Source organism: Leptonychotes weddellii, chromosome 5 (assembly GCF_054177405.1).
Source record: "Leptonychotes weddellii isolate Sample4059 chromosome 5, ASM5417740v2, whole genome shotgun sequence".
Classification (NCBI taxonomy): domain Eukaryota; kingdom Metazoa; phylum Chordata; class Mammalia; order Carnivora; family Phocidae; genus Leptonychotes; species Leptonychotes weddellii.
This window is the reverse complement of record NC_138373.1, coordinates 55,883,603-55,905,287: the sequence shown is the minus strand read 5'-3', so window position 1 is coordinate 55,905,287 and position 21,685 is coordinate 55,883,603. Positions and strand designations below refer to the sequence as shown.

The 21,685-nt window shown below is 37.8% G+C and overlaps 1 protein-coding gene across 1 annotated transcript in view; it reads left to right on the top strand.

Annotated features, from left to right (window-relative positions):
- Positions 1-21,685, top strand: part of LOC102750931 (myosin-IIIa-like) — a 47,150-nt gene that overhangs the window by 9,719 nt on the left and 15,746 nt on the right. Inside the window, exons 3-4 of the mRNA XM_081820772.1 lie at positions 16,488-16,592; positions 17,366-17,465. Of these exons, the coding sequence (XP_081676898.1) occupies positions 16,488-16,592; positions 17,366-17,465 (205 nt within the window). The remainder of the gene's footprint in view (positions 1-16,487; positions 16,593-17,365; positions 17,466-21,685) is intronic.

Sequence of the window (21,685 nt, the reverse complement as noted above, 5' to 3'; positions counted from 1 at the left end):
TCAAATTTCAGTGTACATAAAAGTAATCCTGGGCTTCTCCTGCTGGCCATGATAGTAACTTCTGCTGTTCTGTTTTTATACCACAAATATCTAGAAAACTGAATAAAATATATTTTTATATACAAAACACTTTACAAACATTGGAAAAGAGCTTAGGACTATGACATTGATAAAGGAAATAAATAAGGGGAGCTCTACAATCACTTCAGCTTTATCCTTGGAGGAAATTTCCAGACCACAGGCACAAGGAGGGCATTCCCACGGAGGTCACCACAATCTTGCTGAACTGAAAAGACTGGAAAAGCAGATGTGGCTGAGATTTGCAGAGAAGAGATGATAAGCAGAGAGAAAGCTTCAGAAATCTTCATAGGGGTATTTGATGAGAAACCAAGCTGGATATATATGGAGCAAGATTTCAGGTAGTTGGGCAAAGAATCAGGAAAAGAATTGCTGAAAAGTTGTAACCTGAACAACTACCAGAGTTTGTGCAGGGTTGAGAGATGCTTGAGTTCTGACCAACCAAAATGGAGAAACTTTGTTGAACACCTGAGGCATTTAGTAAAGCCCCTTGAAAGGTTATGCATTAGAGGAAGGACTATACTAGCCCTAGAATAAGAGCTACCCTAGGCACACCCATAAAAAATTCAAAAACAAGGCTTGAAATGTTCACGTTTGTCCATAAATAAATTAACAGTATGCCAGAACAAAATTCAACATTCATTAATGGAAGACAGCAGAATCCAGGAATTCAAATATGAAATTAATAATGTCTAGCATCCAGCAAAAAATTACTAGATATGTAAAGAAGCAGGGAACTGTGATCCATTATCAGAAGAAAAATCAGTCAGACCCAGAAATAATGAAGGTGATGGAATTAGCAGGTAAGAACTTTCAAACAGATATTACAAATATGTCCAAGAATTTCAAGAAAAACCTGAACGTAACGTTGAAAGAAATGGAAACTATAGAAAAGAACTGAACATAATTTCTAGAACTGAAAAATATATCAGTAGTGAAAAATATATAATACTGAGTTTAACAGCAGATTAGAAGTAAAGTGTATGGAAGTGAAGATCAGTGAATTTGAAGACAGGAAAATAGAAGCTGTCCAGATGAAGCAGAAAGAAAAAAAGAAAGGGGGAGATAAAGAGCCTCTGTGACCTATGGGACATTACCTAGTATTCTAACCTACATGTAATTGCAGTCTGAAAATGGGTGAGTGTTGGGGGAGGTAATGGCTGAAATCTTTCTGAATTTTGTGAACACAAAAGCTGCAGATATAAGAAGCCCAGAATCTCCCATGTAGAATAAACAAAGAAAACCATGTGAAGATATGCCATAATCAAGATATCAAACACTCAAAATGAAAAAAATATTTAAAGGCACCAAGACGAAAAAAGACACATTGCATGTAGGAGTCAAAGATAAGAGTGGTCACTGACAACCAATGCAATGGAATGATATCTTTAAAGCAATGGGAAAAAAAGTGCTCTCAACAATTCTGTGTTCAGTGTAAATGTTATTCATAAATGAAGGCAAAATAAAGAGACATTTTCATCAAAGAAAAAGAATTTACCACCAGAGACATGCACTATAGAAAATGTCAAAGAAAGTCTTTCAGGCCAAAGGAAAATGATTTCAAATAGAAACTCAGAGGGGTGCCTGCATGGCTCAGTTGGCTTAGCATCTGCCTTTGACTCAGGTCATGATCCCGGGGTCCTGGGATCGAGCCCTGCTTCGGTCTCCCTGCTCAGCAGAGAGTCTGCTTTTCCCTCTCCCTCTGCCCCTCCCCCACCCCACCCCCAATCGTGCTCTCTCTCCCTCCCTCTCTCTCTGAAATAAATAAATAAAATCTTTAAAAAGAGATGGAAACTCAGACCTACAAAAAGAAAAGAAAAATACCATTAGTGGTAAATATAAGGATAAATAAGAAACTTTTTATTTTGTATTTTAAAAAAATATTTTCAATAATATTATTTTAATTATTTTTAAAAGAAAAATCATGACTTAAAGCCACAATTATAGCTATATATTTTGGGGGTTTTAGCATGTAAAACTAAAATGTATGGCAAAAATGGCAAAGAGACAGGAGAGGAAAAATGGAAATATACAGTTTTAAGAGTTTTACATTACATGTGAAGCGGTGTAATATTATTTTAAGGTAGACTGTGGTTAAGTTAAAGATGCATATTGGAAGCACTAAAGCAACCATTAAAAAAAAATAAAATGAATAAGTATAGCTAATAAGCCAATAGAGGATAAAAATGGAATACTACAAATATTCAAACCAGAGAAAGTGGGAAAAAAGGAAAAGAAGATTAAAAAAAACAGAAAAAATAGGAAATAAATAGCAAGATGGTAGACTTAAGCCTAAACTTATTCATAATTACATTAAATGGAAATAGCCTAAACTCTACATTTCAAAGGCAGAAATGGTCAAATTGGATAAAAAGCAAGACCAAATACAAACACACTTGAAGTATATAGCGAGAGATAGAGAGGGATGATAGATAAGTTAAAAGCAAAAAGAAGGGGAAATGTACTTGAGCTTTAATATGTACTCAATAACAAAGCTTTAAAATACATGAAGCAGAAACTAGTACAATAGAAAAAATAAATAGACATATTCACAATGTTAAGATTTCTTTTTCTTTGTTTGTTTCTTTCTTTTTCTTTCTTTCTTTTTCTTTCTTTCTTTCTTCCTGAGAGGAAGAGAGAGAGCACACAGAGGGAGAGGGAGAGGAAGAAGCAGACTCCATGCCGAGCAGGGAGACCAGTATATTCACAACTTTAAATGGAAAATTCAACATTCTTTCCCCAGTAATTTAAAGAATAAGTAGAAAATCAGTATGAACATAGAAGACTTGGGTATTCTGGACTATGAAACAAATCTCAACAAATTTAAAAATAGTGAACTCATGACAAGTATATTGCCTGACCATAAGAGAATTAAATTAAAAATAAAGATACCAGGAAAAACTCCCAAATATTTGGAAATTAGACCATGTACTTCAAAAGTAACACTTAGCTCAAAGAGGAATTTTTTTTTTAAAGATTTTATTTATTTATTTGAGAGAGAGAATGAGAGAGAGAGAGAGAGCATGAGAGGGGGAGGGTCAGAGGGAGAAGCAGACTCCCTGCTGAGCAGGGAGCCCGATGCGGGACTCAATCCCGGGACTCCAGGATCATGACCTGAGCCGAAGGCAGTCGCTTAACCAACTGAGCCACCCAGGCGCCCTCAAAGAGGAAATTTTAAGAAAAATGAGAAAATAGTTTGAAATGGTAATGGAAACATGACATATCAAAGTTCTGAGATGCAGTTAGGCAGTGCCTAGATGGACATTTATACTTCCTTTCAATGCTTATTTTAGAAAAGAAGAAACGTTCAATACCAGTTTTGTAAGATTTTTGCCTTAAGATGCTAATAAAATCAAAACAAATTAAATCCAATGGAAGCTGAAGAAAATAAATAATGAAGATGATAGTAGGAATCAGTTAAATAGAAAATGAACAAAAACAATAGAGAAAACGAAAGCAAAACTTGGTTCTTTGAAAGTCATTAATAAACTTGATAAATCTCTCTGGATGGATCCAGAAAAAAATGGTAACATACAAATTGCCAATATTAGAGATCAAATAGGGAAATCACTATTAAATCTATAGACATTAGCATAATAGTAATGACATATAATGAACAACTTTATATTTTTTAAAGGTTTTTTTATTTATTCATATATTAGAGACAGAGAGTGTGCAAGCAGGGTCGGGGGCAGGGGAGAAGAAAGGAGAGAGAATCTGAAACAGACTCCACACTAAGCACAGAGCCTGATGCAGGGCTCCACCTCATGACCACAAGATCATGACCTGAGCTGAAATGAAGAGTCACGCTTAACCAACTGAGCCACTGAAGCACCTCATGAACTTTATATTAATAAGTTTGGCAACTGATTATCTGATGTTGTTCTTGAAAGACACAAACTATGGGGCGCCTGGGTGGCTCAGTTGGTTAAGCGACTGCCTTCGGCTCAGGTCATGATCCTGGAGTCCCAGGATCGAGTCCCGCATCGGGCTCCCTGCTCAGCAGGGAGTCTGCTTCTCCCTCTGACCATCTCCCCTCTCATGCTCTCTCTATCTCATTCTCTCTCTCAAATAAATAAATAAAATCTTAAAAAAAAAAAAAAAAGACACAAACTATAAAACTGACATGAGAAGTAGAAAATGTAAATAGCTTTATATTGATAAAAGAAACTTAATTCATAATTAAAACCCTTCCCATAAAGAGGAATACCAGGCCCAGTTTCTTCACTGGTAAATTCTATCAAATATTTATACCAACTAAATTCCAGAGAGATATAGAAATTATTATTCCTGTATAATTCTATTCCATCTTCCTTGTTTTTACAACTATTCTTGTTATACATTTCACATAAATGGTACAATAATTTTTATAACTACTATATATAATTTTATGTATTTTGACAAAGTTGAGAGAGGAAAGGACAGCCAGTATATAATCGTAGAATTTTTTTTTTTTTTTAAAGATTTTATTTATTTATTTGACAGAGAGAGACACAGCGAGAGAAGGAACACAAGCAGGGGGAGTGGGAGAGGGAGAAGCAGGCTCCCCGCAGAGCAGGGAGTCCGATGTGGGACTCGATCCCAGGACCCTGGGATCATGACCTGAGCCGAAGGCAGTCGCTCAACCGACTGAGCCACCCAGGCGCCCCGTAGAATTTTTTATATTAACTTTCTTATTTAACATTTCCAGTTCTCTTCATTTCTTCCTGTGAATTCCAGTTACCATCTGGTGTCATCACATCAATCCAGCTTTGTTCTAGCCCACTTCTTTTGTGCTGTTATTGTCAAACATATTACATTTCTATATACTATAGACCCAACAATACAATTATGTACATATTGTTTTATAGAATTGCTTTTTAAATCAGTTAAGAAAAAAAAATATGCATGTATATTGTCTTTTATGATAAAATAAGTACCTTTACTGATGTTCTTTATTTTCTCATGTGGTTTCAAATAACTATTGGGGATGACTTGCTTTAATCCTAAAGAACTTTCTTTAGTATTTCTTATAAGTTGGATCTGCTAGCATCAAATTGTCTCAGTTTTGTTTACCTAGCAATATATTAATTTCCTCCTTAATTTTGAAGATTGTCTTGCCGGATATAAGACTCTTGGTGGGCAGTTGTTTTTTTTGTTTATTGTTTTTTGTTTTGTTTTTGTTTTTGTTTTTATTGAGCACCTTGAATATATCATCCTTTTTCCTTCTGGCCTCAGTAGTTCCTGATGAGAAGTCAGCAGTTCATCTTATTAGCGTTCTTTTTCCCATAACAATTCATTTTCTCCTGCTATTTTCAAGATTTTCTTTTTTTTATTTTATATGACTATGGATCTCTATTCTACTTGAGTTCATTGAGCTTCTTAGATGTATAGATTAATATTTTTTATCAAATTTGGGAAGATTCAGCTATTTTTTCTTCCAAGATTTTTTTTCTGCTCCTTATTCTCTCCTTTCTTCTGGTACACCCATACATTTATCTCAGTATGCATACATTTCCCTGAAACTGTTCATTTATCTTCATTTTTTCTTCTCTCATATTTCATAATCTCTATCAATCTATCTTCAAGTTTGTGGGTTCTTTCTTCTGCCACTTCAAATCTACTGGTTAGCCCCTCTGTTGAATTTTTCATTTACATTACTGTAATATAATTTTCTACTCCAGAATTTTCATTTGGTTCTTTTTTTATGAGTTCCATCTCTTTATTGATATTCTTTATTTGAAGAGACATTACTATCATACCATTCCTCACTTCTTAAAGCATGATTTCCTTTAATCCTCTGAATTTCTGCTTTGAAGTCTCTGTCTACTAAGTTCATCATCTGGGCTCTCTTATGGGTGGTTTCTGTTGCCTGCTCTTTCTCATGTATATGAGTGACACTTTTCTGTTTCTTTACATATCATAATTTTTTTTTGGTTGGAAACTGGACATTCTATCATACATTTAATGTCTTACAGGAATTCTAGATATCGCTAAGGGGAAGCTTATTTTTTGTTTGTTTATTTGCTAGTTTGTTTAGTAACTTGGCTTATCCCCCATAGTATGAAGCCTCTGATGTTGCTCCTCAGAGGGCGCAGCCTTGGGCATGTGCAGTCACCCTCAGATGGGAGTAGTGTTAACAGTGCCTTCCTCCTCTCCTTCCCTGATCTTTCTGTTAAGCTTTCTGTCTCTATGGTGAGCACTCAGTTATTAGCCAGCTGATTCTTCTATTGTTTTCAACAATGTGCTAGGGCAAAAATTGCTTCCCAGTCTGATCTAATGAATTCAGGCCTCTGTGCATGGGTCCTTTTCGAGGCGAGTCCTTTAAGATTCTTCTGACCTCAAGAGAGTTATTTTTAGCTGTTTCTTTCCTTGAATCTCTCTGCTAAGCTAGCTTGTCTGTGGTTACCTTCTTGTTCCCATGGAGTTACCTGCCTCCTTGTAATTACCAAAGCCACCACTGTTTTCAAGAATACTCTTAGGCTTGATCTTCCCCACCCTCTCTCTCAAATGTCAGGTCCAGCCTTGGAACTCCCTGTTTTTGTGGCCTGCCTCTCTCCCTGGGCAAAATATCTGAGCCACTGTTCTGGAGCTGGCTGCCTGTCTTGGACAGTGGCCCACATCATCCTGTTTTAGAAGCAGCACTGTGGACCAGAGAGGTAGACTCTGGTCTTCTCAGCCAGCTGTGCAGCACAGAGTTGGGTAAGGGGTGAGAAATGCTGGTGGTCTTCCCCTCCCAAAAAAGATACTGTGGACCTTCAATGGGAGCTGGTGGGAGGGGAACCCTATCTTCTTGGTAAGGTTCACCCAGAGTAGAGATTTTGTCACTTTGCCCTGGTTGGGGGTGAGGACAGCAGGGTGGTTCAGTTGCCACAGAATCTTGCTGTTCTTACCAAGATTTAGTTATGTTCTCAAATGTTTCTCCATTTGCTATATGTCCTTACAACAATTTCCAAAGGCATTAAATGGTTGTTTATTTTTTAATTTTTACCAGTTATGGTCGTTTCGTGGGGGAATAGGTCCACAGAGTTCTTCACACCTCCATTCTGGGGAACAAAAAGAATCCTCCTATGAAATCTTTAAGAAAGAAACAGAGTCTTGTTGATTCATCTGTGAGGCCAACAATATACTGACAAAAGAAGGTGAAGATATTACAAGAAAAGAAAACTATATTCTAACATTCCACATGAACATATATGTAAACATCCTTCATAAAATATTAACAAATTCAGTAACATATATAAAAATGTTAATATATCATGACTGAATGGGATTTGTCCCTGGCATGCAAGTTTACTAAAACATTAAAAAAAATTAAAGTTCTCTGCATCACAATTCACTGCATTAACAGAATCAAAGAAAAAAAATCATGAAAAACGTGTGCCAAAATTCAATACCCCTTTGTGATAAAACAGTCTCAAGCACACTAGGAATAGATGGAAAGTGCATCCACCCAAATTTTTAAGAAGTAAGTAAAAAGCTTGGAGTCTTCACAAAAGCATATATATAAAATATGTTCAATATCTTTGGTAAAATTTAATTAAAACCACAATCACCATAGTATGCACCCACTAAAATGACTAAAATTACAGACTAATAAAACCGAATATTGGTGGATTGTGGGGCACATTGAACTCTTGCATGTTGCTCAGGCAGCTTGAAATGGCGCAGCTACTTTGCAAACAGTACAATGGTGTCTTCTAACGTTACACATAAACTTACCATATGATCCAGGTTTCACCTGCAGGCATTCACTAAGATTGGTTTCTACAAAAAGATTCAAACGTGAATGTTGATGAGCAAAGTAAAAACTAGAACGAGTATTAGAAAATATGAGTTTCTGCTTTTGTGGCGTCCCACAGAATATGGTCTTAAGACTATATGGCCTTAGAGCATTCCCAGAATAAATGAAAAACAATTGAAGTCACAAAGACTTGCCCGATGATATATAATTCTTGTTAAAAAGCTGTAGTTATTAATATGGTGGATATTGTTGCAGGAAAAGCCAGAAAGATGAATGCAATGAATAAAGAATCCAGAAACAGATCCATAATGAAAAAAATAGAAAAATAACAAAAGTCAGAAATGCCAATTATAGAAATTAGTAGTCTTCTTTCAGAAATTTGAGTAAAAATATATGCTCTCCAAACACAATGTAGACAGAATGCATTTAGAAAACTTATAAAGGCTGTCTTTGGAAGTTAGTTGTGATGGTCTGTTTATAGAATCTCATCCCTTTTGATTTAGATTGTTTTTTAAAATGTTTGACTATAGCCTGATTAGAGAATTCATTTTTAGTGGTGCTCTGTTATTAGTATAACCCTGGTTTAAGAAAATTATACTTCAATTTTGTTCGATTAAAGAACACTAATGACATTGTGTTGCAAAACTATACTTAAGGGTTTTTCAGTCCCCCATTACAAATCCCCATTTTAGTTTATGTTGGCAATTTAAGAATTGCATAGGCTCAATATGACATAATTCATTCATCTGGATGCAATTATTTTTAAAGGAAAACCTAAGGTCAATCTCATTTTTAATGATCTATTGCCTAATTCAGAAACATCTGCATTTCATCTTATATATTTTAATACTTCATGATCATTTAAAAACAAATATACACTTAAATTTAACATTTATTATTTTTACTTTTCTTTATATGAAAGAAAGGCATTTTTGCAAGTTGAGCAAAAGCATATTTCATCTAAGAGCATATTTGAAATTTCACTAATTCTAAATGAGGGTTTTGAGAATTCATGGTGCTTTTTCATTTTGAGCATCTTTAGGAATAGTTAAACCACAAATTAATTTGTGGTTTATTGACATTTGGCACCTATAGTCTGTTTCATAATTTCCATGTTTGTTACATTTGCCCTCTTTCCCCATTGGGCTTTCATTTCAACCTAGTTTCTTAAACTTTCATTCAGAAGACTCTTTTCTATCCTAGAAACTAAACCACTCTTTCTGCTTCAGAAGGCAGCTAAAGAAACAAACTTTGCTATTCTCTGTACGGAACCTGTGTAGAAGGCATTGGGCAGGGTCCAAGAAGAGGGAACTGTTTACATCTTCAGTTCCTCCTGGTCAAGGTCCACACAAAGCCCCACCCGGTAATTTCCCCTAATAGCAGACACAACCATAGTCAAACAGAGCAACCAGCATACATTCAATGAGGGGGAGGATTTTCGATTTAAGAATATTTCATCATTTAAAAAAAAAAGAATATTTCATCATTTGTGATTTTCTCTGTCATTAACCTCTTAAAAAACTAGAATATTTGGAGGCAGTTTTTTTTCTTCAGCATAAGTAATCGAAAAAAATCAATCAATGAATAAGTGGATAAAATGTATGTGTCTCAAGCTATGTAAAATGGGAATTTTATGACTTCAAAGGGCAAGCATCTAGATTTACACAGACTCTAACTTTTGGAGTAAAAATAAATAAAATACTAGAAGATAAAAAATTTTAGGTACATATTCTTTACAAAGTAAGTGCACAAAAGAAAAAGGCATTTTCCCCTTTTTCTTTGTTCCCCACCTTAACACTACTCCCAGATAGAGAATGAGACCTCCTGCTAAAAATATCACACAGCAGAGTCTCTGTATTTGGGGGAAGTTCTGTCTCTGATTTCATTGATGCTATCCATCCCTTTGCAATTTTATGTTGTTTTGTTGTTTCTTTTCTTCCTGGTTTCTAAAAAGGAGTTATTTTTGGTCTTTGTACTTTAGTCTCTCTTTCCCCATGATGGTAGTGTTTAGGGCCTTGGGAAGGTGAGGCCCAGATGAATACTGAAAACAGACTAGATGCTCCCAAGGAAGGGTGCTGATTGGAGGTCCATGCCAGGCAGAGGTAAAGGGCAGTTCTGTCCCTCATCAAGAAGACTTCAAGACTCTCAACTTGATACCTCAATATGGTCATCAATTTGATGACAATTTGATGGTCATCAAAATGACCATCAATAGCTGTCATAGGGTCACACATGTAATAGGCACCAAATATTTTTAGTTCAAGTGTACTCTCTAACAAGGCACTAATTATTTAATGAAATCCTGGAAAATCAATGATGGTCTGCAAATGGTTAAATTGGGCTTGGATTTTTAATGAAACCTAAGTATCAGAAACTAGACATTTTAAAATCCACAAGTCTTTGGATATTTAGTTTAAATAACACTTCTGAAAACAAGTTGCACATATATTATTAACAATCACGATATATAGCAAACAGTACAGTAAAAGATATAAAAGGAAATAAGGCCTCTGTTATTTCAAGTGTACATTCTGGAAGTAAAATGTGAATATCTGATTTTCATAATTTATTTATTCTATTTATTTTATTCCTTCCATATATTAAACTCAAATAATGTTTTGGAGTTTTATTTTTCTTTTTGATCCATAATATGAGGATTTTTAGTGGGCTTTTAAAATCCTCCCCACTTTGGAAGTTTTCTTTGTTTTCGTTTTTTTTCTTTTTAACTTTTAGTCTTTAATTGGTCATTGGTCACTTTTTTTTAACTTTTGGTCATTCTATCTTCATATTGTTAAAAGTTTCAACCAATAAATGGTCACTCTTTTTCAAATGTCTTATGAAACAATTACATTATTGAAACCCTTTATTTATTGTGTTATTCAAATTACTTATAGCTCTATCTTTGAGAAGCTGATTCTGAATTTCATCTAGAAGAGTAAATGTGCGGGAAGAGCCTAGAAATTTTTGGAAAGACAATAAGAGATGACTTCTTTTATTTGATAAACCAACTTTTAAGCTACAGGCTTTAAAACAAGTTGATATTTGACAAGAACAGAGAGATCAGAGGAGTTTTATAGATAATCTAGAGAAAGGCCCAGGCACTCACTGGAATCCAGCTTATAGCCATGGTGACATCTCATATGGTAACAGACTGTCTATTGGGAACAAACTAAATAGTACACATTTAAAACACTGGAAGTGAGGGCCACCTGGGTGGCTCAGTCAGTTGAGCATCTGACTCTTGATTTCAGCTCAGGATCATGAAATCAAGCCCCACGTTGGGCATGGAGCCTGCTTAAGATTCCTTTTCTCCCTCTCCCTCTGCCCCTCCCCTGCTCTCTCTCTCTCTCTGAAATAAATAAATAAATCTTTAAAGAAATAAATAAAAAATAAAACAGTTAGTGAATTACATATCAAAATATGCTAAAAGTGATAAAATCATAGAAAGAAAACAGAAAAATATCGTGATGATCTTAGTTTAAGGAAAAGCCTTTCTTCTGAGCATGACCGAATAAGAGAAAAGGGTAAACATTAAGGAAAAAGTTGATAAATTTGAATCCCACCCCCCCCGAAACTACACATCTTAATTGCAGAAGACACCGTAACCAAAGTGAATATACCATAACCGCTGGAGAAAACTGTTGTCAACATCTACAAGGGCAGATTCTATCCTGTCTTTAAATCTTTTCCTTTTTTCCCTTCCAACGTGATGTTATCAGTCTGTCTGTGGTATTCCACAGTACTTGCTCATTATTATTTTCCATATAACTATAATTCAAGACCTAACATATAATCTAGGTAATTGTTATTTAATCTCTTTAATGCAGTTTTTCAGTCTTGGGCTGTTGATGCTTTGGCCCTAATGATTGTGGATTGTCCAGTGCAACGTCAGATATTTAGCAGCATGCCTGACCTCTAAATGCTAGTAGCAGCTTCAAGCCTAGTCCTAACAATCAAAAATATGTCCCAGCATTACCAGGTGTCCCCCTTGGTGCAAAATGGTCCCTGTTTGAAAACCGCTGGTCTGACAGTATTTCAAGTTATTGGGGGCCAAAGCTGTCCTGGTCATCTCTGACCCACTTTAGTGTCTCAGTGCTTTGCACATAGTAGCAGTTCAATAAACGTTTGTTGAATATAAAGGAATAAATAATGATTCTTCTAAAAATCCCTTCTTAACCAAATATACTATTATAAGGAAAATGTATATATCAAGAATATTTTCTGTGTTCGTACATCATTTATGTTAAAATGTATTGGATATAAAATGCAATAGTGAGTGGAACAATTTAGTTTCTGAGAAGACACTGTTGTAAGCAGCTTATCATAACTTAGATAAATTTTGTATGTTCCTTTGTTATTGTTTTAGGACCTTTTCACATTTTTGTTTGAACAGTTTTAAAATGTTTTGTGGGAAAACTGGGTGGAAGGTACAGAGAGTTACCATAAACCTCTTGCCCCCAGTGTTCCCTCTTATTGACATCTTGTGGTTAGCATGGTTCACTTGTTACAGTTGATGAGCCAATAATGATCCATTTTATTACCAGAGGTCCATAATTTACATTAGGGTTCATTCTTTGTGTTGTACATTTTACGGATTTTTGAAGAGATTTCATTTTTTTAAGAGCAGTTTTAGATTCACAGAAAAATTGAGAAGAAGGTACAGAGATGTTCTGTATAGCCCCCTGTCCCCAAACGTACACAGCCTCCCCTATTATCAACATCCCCCACCAGCATTGGTACATTTCTTACAATCGATGAACTGACGCTGACATGTCATTGTCACCCAAAGCCCATAGTTTACGCTAGGGTTCACTCTTGGTGTTGTACATTTTACAGATTTTGACATATATAGTAACTATATCCACCATTATAGTATCATCCAGAGTTGCTACACTGCCCTAAAAGTCCTCTGTGTTCCCACTTTTTCATCTCTGTTCCTCTTCCCTCAACCCCTATTAACCTTTGATCTTTTTACTGTCTCCAGAGTGTTTCCTTTTAAAGAATGTCATATAGTTGGAATCATACAGTATGTGGTCTTTCCAGATTGGCTTCTTTCACTTAACATTATGTATTCAAGATTCCCTTATTCTCGGTGTTGGCAACTAGGTTTTAAACTCAATTCAGAGTCATACCTTTCTTGGACACTTTTGATTAACAGAAAAATGTACTGTAATAATTGGTCATCCTCATATAATCCATACCTCACACTATGTATCAAAATTAAATAAAAATGGATCATATACCTACCTATGTAAAACCTAAACTATAAAATTTCCTATAGAAAATACAGGAGAAAAATTTTGTGACCTTGGATTAGGCAAGGATTTCCTTTATAGAACACAAAAGGCAGATTCCTTAGTATTCTAAAAATGATAAACTTAAAATTTCTGCTCTTCAAAAGAATCCTTAAAGGACAAGCCACAGACTGGGAGAAAATATTTGCAAAACACCTGATAAAAAAATTTGCAAAACATCCTAGATATATAAAGAACTCTCAAAATGCAATAATGAGAAAACAACCAATAAATAATGAACAAAAAAATTGAATACTTTCCCAAGGAAAGTGTATGAATAGCAAATGAGCACGTGAAAAGATAGTCAACATGATTAGTCATTAAGAAAATCCAAATTAAAACTATAATGAGATAACACTGCTATTTAGAATGGCTTTAAAAAACTTCATAATATCTGCTGGCAAGGATGGAGGGCGACTGGAATTCTCATACACCACTAGTGGGAATGCAGAATGGGATAGGCACTTTGAGAAATAGTTTGGATGATGCTTAGAAGGTTAAACATATGACTCATAGGACTCAACACTCCCCTGTCTTAGGTACTTACTAAGAGAAATGAAAGGTATATTCATGTGAGGAACTGTATGCAGTGTTTACAAGGGTTTTGCTCATAATTGCCCCAAATTGGAAATACCTCAAATGTCTTTCAGTTACCAAATGAATAAACAAACAGTGGCTTATCTATTCAACGGAATACTCAGCATTAAAAAAATGAATGAACAACGGGGTGCCTGGGTGGCTCAGTTGGTTGAGCATCCTACTCTTGATTTTGGCTCAGGTCATGATCGAAGGGTCATGAGATTGAGCCCCACTTCAGGCTCTGAACTCAGTGTGGAGTCTGCTTGAGATTCTCTCTCCTTCTCCCTCTACCCCTCTCCCTGCTCATGCTCTCTCACACTTTTTCTCTCTCTCTAAAAAAAAAAAAAAGGAATGAACCACATTAAAACCTTAGAAAAGAAATATTCAACAATAGAGATGAATTTCAGGTTCATTAGGTAAAGTCAAAGAAGCCAGACTCAATGGGCTGCAACCTTATGACCCAGTTTCTATGACAGTCTTGCAAATGGGGACAGAAAACAGATTAGTGGTTTCCAGGGGCTAGGGAAAGGTTTGACTACAAAGAAACACAAGGAAGGTTTTTATGTCCTGGATTTGTTCGATATCTGGGTTGTGGTAGTGGTTAGATGATGAATGCACTTGTCAAAACTCAGAATTTCAGCTAAATTGCGTTAATTTTATTGTATGTAAATTGTATCTCAATATACCTTACTTTAAAAAACAAAGTGAAGAATTTATTACAAAGAATTCTGTATTCTAAACTTTATTAGATGGGAAAAACAACTGTTTGAAATAAAAATTGACTACAGAAAGTAAAATTTGAACTGCTTAGTGTGAATTACAGGACTGCATTAGTTGTTCCTGTAGCTCCTTTTTTATTTTATTTCCTGCACATTCTTTAGGGTTCCTTTATCCCTCCCCTAACATTCCAGCCATTTCCTCTTGCATTTACAGTCAACCCCAGAAGATGCAGCCAAAAAGAAGCCACACTTCGGAGAAATTGGAAAGGACACTTAGTCTCCCCATGGTGATTTTTAGATATTTTAAAACTGGCCCTGAAATGTGGGTGTTTTGTTTTGTTTTGTTTGAGAGAGAGAGAGAATGAGCAGGGGAGAGGCAGAAGGAGAGGGAGAGAGAGAATCTTAAGCAGGTTCTATGCCTAGAGCAGAGCCTGATGCGGGGCTTGATCTCACGACCCCGAGATCATGATCTAAGCCGAAATCAAGAGTCAGACACTTAACCAACTGAGCCACCCCGGTACCCCTAAAATTTGGTTCTTTGAAATAAGTGCCATGCAATTTAAAGAAATTTGAATTTCTTTTCAATTTTGAGTAATTCTTTGAACCAGTCATGCTAGGCCACAATGGGGGCAGCGTGACCCTGTTCTCTGTTGCATGGACAGCAAGAGTCTTCTGTTTGTCCAGCGAAATAGTATTCCCCTTCCTGATGCAGAAGAAAATGCAAGTTTGGGAATGCTGGGACTGCACCTCTATAAGCTGAAAGAAGTTTTCTTTGAATGTAGAAAGGCATCAGCTGCAAATTGGTTAAGTGTGAAGGCTCCATTCTAGAATCACACTGTCCCAGTTCCTATCTTAGCTCTGTCACTCCTGTGTGATCTTTCGAGAGTTACTTTATCATTTTGTGTCTCACTTTCCCAATCTTTAATATGGAGATGATAATACCTACTGAGGGAGAGGCGAGATACAGAGATAACTCGTGTGAATGGATTAGAAATGTTCATGGCACAAAGTATGTGCTCAACACATCTGAGCTATGATTACCTAATCCATAATGTATCAGAAGTGTTGGGCATCCAATACAATTGAATTACCATGTTAGGAAAATTTTGGGAGAAAATGTGTTCAGTATTTCAAACTAGGATGCCAGGAGTTTACATCCTCTCGCCGATTTTCTCTGCCTCTATTTAGCTTAATAAAGTCATGGAAATTATGGCTTTTAGCTCCCAGGCACTGGTGGGTAACAAAGGCAGGCAGGAGAGAAGGCTGAAAAGTCAGGGTAAGACCATGGACCAGAGCCCCAGAGGAGAATCAGGGCAGAAGGTAGAGGCTAAAGTGTCAGAGATTAATAGATCAATACTCACGGGGTCCAAGCTTCACCAGGACCATTTACCTAATTATCGCCCCTCTCTGGTGCTTCTCTGTTCTGCAAATCTGCTGCTCTTTTGAAAGTTTTCTGTGGGATTTAATGTTACCTAACTTTGGAGAATGTGCATGTGAAAAATTCCCTACCATGGTCTTCCCTTTTGTTTTTTCACTTAGATTCCCCTACTTCTGTGGTGTTGGGGCGGGAAGAAGCTAAAGAGCCTGAGAAGCATGATGTTTAAAACAGTTTTCTGAAATGTTGTTTGTAGTCCTTATTTCAATGCATTCTGAAATTTTGCCACAAAGGGGGCTTGTTTTTAAGTGAATGCATGTACAAAATAGTATGTAGCCTTGTATTGAGGTCATAGAATCTTATTGCACTATTAATTAAACAATCAGAAATCAAGAATACTTTTTTTTTTAAGCCCTAGATCCTAAAATTGGGGACTAATTTGTGGAATCATAATTATTCTCCTTGAATTTAAAAATCAAGCCCAGGGCTTCTCCAGGGTCTCTTCTAAAAAGTAACACATGAAAACTGTTTTCTAATAATTAATTGCGCGTTAGTACATTTTATTTGTTCATTTCATTTATGAAGCCATAAAGATGATGAGAGCAATCGTTTGAAACAAAAAATCGGAACAATTTCAAAAAAATGTTTTTAGAAAACCTTTTAGAGCAAGTACTTAAAATGTCATATCCATTTTAATATCTTGGAATATTCCCTTATAGCTGTGCAATGGAGGATCAGTGGCTGATCTTGTGAAGGGATTTCTGAAGAAGGGCAAAAGAATGAGTGAACCCATAATTGCCTATATTTTACATGAAGCACTATTGGTAAGGTAATTTAAATTGTTCATGCATTAATTATGAGGCAGTCCTAGTTCAATAAAAAACATGGATCCTAATTTTAGAAAAATATCACTACATTAGTATTGATTGATGCAAGAGTATATGCAAAATCTGAAATGTTTAGCGTTACTAATTCCTTGTTTTAGTAGAAACCAAGGGGCGCCTGGGTGGCTCAGTCGTTGAGCATCTGCCTTCGGCTCAGGTCATGGTCCCAGGGTCCTGGGATCAAGCCCCACATCGGGCTCCCTGCTTGGAGGGAAGCCTGCTTCTCCCTCTCCCGCTCCCCCCGCTTGTGTTCCCCCCCCCCCTCTCAAATAAATAAATAAAATCTTAAAAAAAAAAAAAAGACACCTACCCTCCTTTGTGTCAGCAGAACCCTGAGTTCTGATGTCCCACCTGTATTTCTGAGACTGATTGTGATGAAGGCAGATAATGTGTACTTTTTATTAATAGATTTTTATTTGCCATTATTTAAAATAAGTAGACAGAATGTTTCATCCACTGAGATCAACATGTTTTTAATGAAGTATTTGATAAGAGTTAAGGAAGGGGATGCTCTCGTTTATGAATTTTTATAAAGTCCAAAGTGGAAATGAGGTATTTTGATTTGACTAATTCAATGTGAAACATTTTAAGAATGTTTGAATGTTAATTTTGACCAGTATTTCCGATTGATTTTGCACAAACGCACCCTTCTGAAAAATAGTTGTTTGTTTGATGCTTTCTTTAAAAGTCATTCTATATCTCCCACCCCTTAGGGCCTTCAGCATTTGCATAACAACAAAACCATCCACCGTGATGTAAAAGGAAATAACATTCTGTTGACCACTGAGGGTGGAATCAAACTCGTAGATTTTGGTAAGTGTGGCTTGAAATGCGTGAGTTTGGGCTGCAAAATGAGCCCTCAGCCTCACTTTCTAGGCATTGAAAGTGGAGAAAAAACAGTATCCCACTGAGGGAAGAAAGTGCAGGGATTTTTCTTGTAAGTTTGGTCAGTGAGAGATTCCCAGAAGCAAAAGTGACTCTTTTCAAGCCAGCGAGCCTGTGCTCACACCAGTGTAGCAGTATGTGGGTTGATGGTCTGAAATAGACAGCACCCCAGATGCTGACACTAAGCCTACGTGGTAGTCCCACGGCCCTTATTAGTTGCTTTACAAATGGGCATGTGTCCAAATGCAAGATTTCGAGACATGAAGGGAAACCTTCAAAGGTCTCTGGGAAAATTGTTCCTGTCGTAAGAAGGAGGCACAGGGAGAGGTGGTCTCTTTCTTTCTTGGGACCCTGTCTGTCTTATTGCCATGCGTGAATGCGCTGCAGCCCCCTTGCTCTATCCCAAGAGGAGAGCCACCCTGGGAGAGGCGGAGCTGAGAGGCAGGAAGAACGAGGGTCCTCAGTGGTAGAACTGAGCCACTGAATCAATGGATTCCGGCGCCTGCCCTCTCTCTGGACCTTTTGTCATGTGAGATAATAAATTTCCATATTTACTAAGCCAAATGGGTTTCTGTGTCATAGCCAAAGGCATCATAACTGATAACGTTCCCTGTTCATCTGGGCAGTTATTTAGCGGTATGACAATGTCCTTCCACACCTCCTCTCATTGGATTCCTGTTGAGTGCACTGCTCCTGGGACGGTGGGCCACATTATTCTAGAACGTCTCCATGTCAAGTGTCCTTCAGTCACCTTTCCCTTACTCTGGCTGGGGAAGGTGTCCCTCCTTGTGCTTCTTTACCCTTTATATTTCTCCCTTTTTGTGTTTATCACATAGGATTTTCACTATCTATTTGGTCCTTATCCTTTGATAAAAATACTTAGGAAGATAGATAGGCTCTTTCAGAGGTAGAATTTCATCTTACTCTGTCTTGTAGACCTAATGCTTTGGGTGTAGTAGTGCAGTGAGTAATAGTTGAAGGAATGAATGTTACTTCATTTTGCATTTTGGAAACTGAAGCTTAGGGAAGGTGGAAATTAATTGAGTTTAATATCCGAGTGTGTAGCTCCCTAGGGATCTGGCTTACCCCCGGAATGAATTTCAGAGCATCTGGAGAGGAATGGATGAATCGCATATTCTTCAAACAGCCATGCATGCACCTTTTTTTTTTTTTTCCTCAGTTGAGTTTTTGAAAACTGCTGAGCAACAGTGAGCTTGACAGTGAATTTCTGATGAACAATTGGGATGCAGCTAGTCTGTTGCTGGTTGAGTTCAGAGCTGTGTGTTGGCACAATCTGGCTGGGTTAGGATACTAACAGCCAACTTGTGCCTGAAATGGAAAAGAACAACAACAAAATGCTTTATATTGCTCCATAGGAAGGGCCGTTCTCTTCAGTCATGAAAGAAAAACTGGTAAACCAGCAGCTTTGAGAAATGCACCTTCCTGGGACACCCTCCAAAGTAGTCTAGATTAAAAACATATACCTAAATAACAAAGTGGACTTTTATGTGATACCTTTGTAAATAATCGTAAGTTGGGAAACTGACAAAATGAGGGCTTTGGTTTTGGATGAATTGAGTTACGGACTTTATTTTCAGCAACAATTAGAAAAGAGGGCCAGTCACCTACTCAGTGTGTTCACAGTGTCTGATACTAAAATGCTATTATTTGCATGTAAGATAATGCTTATATTTCTGTTCCCTGTGGTAAGATGACTTGGATTCAGTTTGCCTAAAACGATTTGTAGGTTTCCAAATGAATTAAAACCTGGGGATGGAGGTGCATGCCTAGTGAATCTCCTCAAGGGCAGAAGGAGTCAAATGTGATAAGCCACAACCTGCCGCATTTACATTGAAAACCGATGTCCTCATTTAACGTTGAAATGAAATGTTCGGGGAAGGCTGAAGCTGGGAGTAGTGTTTTAGAATACATTTTATTTGAATTTCTCACCTCACAAAATCAATAGTAAGCTCATTATTGGCTCCCGAAGGACTGTGCCCGGATGGCTACCAGTCTTCAAAATGTCCAAGTGGAACTCCACCACCCCAGCCATCCCCAGAAATCTGCTTCATGTCAAGAGTTTCTTGTCTTGGAAGAAGTCACCAGTCCTGTTTCGTTGCTTAAGTCAGAAATCTTAGGCTCATCCCAAGAGTCTTCCTTCGTCTTTGCCTCCCACATCTACAACTAGTCGCAAAGTTCTGTCTCTCTATTACATGTATCCCCGGTCTCCATCTCTCTGGCTTCTCCCTACTACTGGCCGCTATCTCCCACCTGACCTCCTGCACTTCTCCTTCCCTCAACCCCTGCATCCAGTCTTCCTCCCTTCCTTCCGGTCCCGTTCTCCACACCGCAGCCAGGGGCACCCTTTCGGAAAGCGTAGCTGGTCCTGGCACTGTCTTGCTCAGTATTCTGGTCAATGGCTTCCACTAGCCCTTGTGTAGGCCTTTGCCTTATGATTTTCTGGGTAGCAAGACCCAGGCTACCTCTTGAGAAAGGTCTGTCTAAATCGTTTTATCTTCTCTTTAGCATACAGAGAATAAATTTCCAGGGATACACCAGAGGGTTTCACACAAGAGAGAACAGGAAGAAGAGGGAACACTTTCCAATTCTAGGGAGATTGTGGAAAGATGAAACAGAGAAAGAGGCAGGAGAGTGAGATGAGCTTTACAAAAGTGAAGCTGACAGCGAGGGCAGGAAGAAGCTCTCACCCACACACTCCCCACCATTGTCGTCCACATTCCAGAGAGGCCACCGTTGCAGAGTGGACCAAGCCACGTCCTTGTCATCTACATCTGGACATGTAAAGTGATTCAGTAGAAGAAATACTCAAGTCGAGCTTCCCTAAACCCTCCCATCAGCGTCCAGAAGCCCCAAAGTCACTAAGAATCTGGGAAATTCCTAGAGGAGTTGCTCAGGATGGGCGGTGAGGCGCAGAGCGAATCACCTGGGCCGGATCTGAATAGGAGTCACAGCCAGACCTCAGAGTGTTCTCAGCTCCGGCTGAAGCCCACGTGAGCCCAAGTCTGCCCAGAGGAACTCCAGCGTGCCCTGCCTGCATGAGGAGAGTGGACTACAAGCCCAGCTGATGCCAGCCCCAGCGTGGGAGGCCAGTAGGGTGCCTTGCAGCCGGGCAGACACGCGGGCATGTGGCCCCAGCAGCTAGAGACCCACCACACCCAAGGACGCTCCCTCTTCTCCCTGCCCTAGGGTCTTATTAAGCCATCCCTCATCCTGTACGCACAGTCCCATCTTCAGGAGGGAGGAAGGAGAAGGGATGCCATCTGCGAGATGGGGCAGGCACTTTTATCCAAGAGAGACTGGATATTTCTTTTTATTGGATCTGACTAAGGTTTACTGCCTTCCCCACCAGTAGGTAGGGGCACAAAGAAAGGCCATAACAGAGGCAAAAGGAAGAAACTACAATTTCTCTGTGTATCTTAGTATAGTGTTACTAAATTTTGTGACCAGTTACAGACATGATGCTTTCCCTACAGAGAAACCTCCCTTCACCCGTGCACCCAGCTAACTTCTGTTTGCCTGGCTGAGTACCTCCCCAACCCCCCATACTTTGTTTAGCTAACCAGTTGTCACACTTGATTTTAATCATATATTTAATTTGACTCCCTTCCCTGCTAAGCTATAAGCTTCATGATGCCACAGTCTCTGTCTGGTCCAGCACTTGGTCTTTAGGGCCAAACATGGTATCGGCATCTTGAAAGCGCTCAGCAAATACTCCCAAATGAGTGAATGAATGAGAGGCAGGATTTTCCATAGGACATCAAAATGCTCGTCTACAAGTAAGAAAAAGAATATTCTCTACCTCAGATGGTTGAATGCTGTGAAAAATAAATGGCGTGATACAAGCAAACTACTTAGTATAATTATTGACACTTTATCATTTAAAAAATTTGAGCTATTACCATTATCATGAAATAGTATTCTCACTTAGCCCCTAGCTCAGTGTTCTACACATAGTAGGTAGTTAATAAACAGTAAATATTTTTATTTTTTTATTTTTTTTTTATTTTTATTTTTTTTATTCTTATGTTAATCCCCATACATTACATCATTAGTTCTAGATGAAGTGTTCCATGATTCATTGTTTGTGCATAACACCCAGTGCTCCATGCAGAACGTGCCCTCCTCAA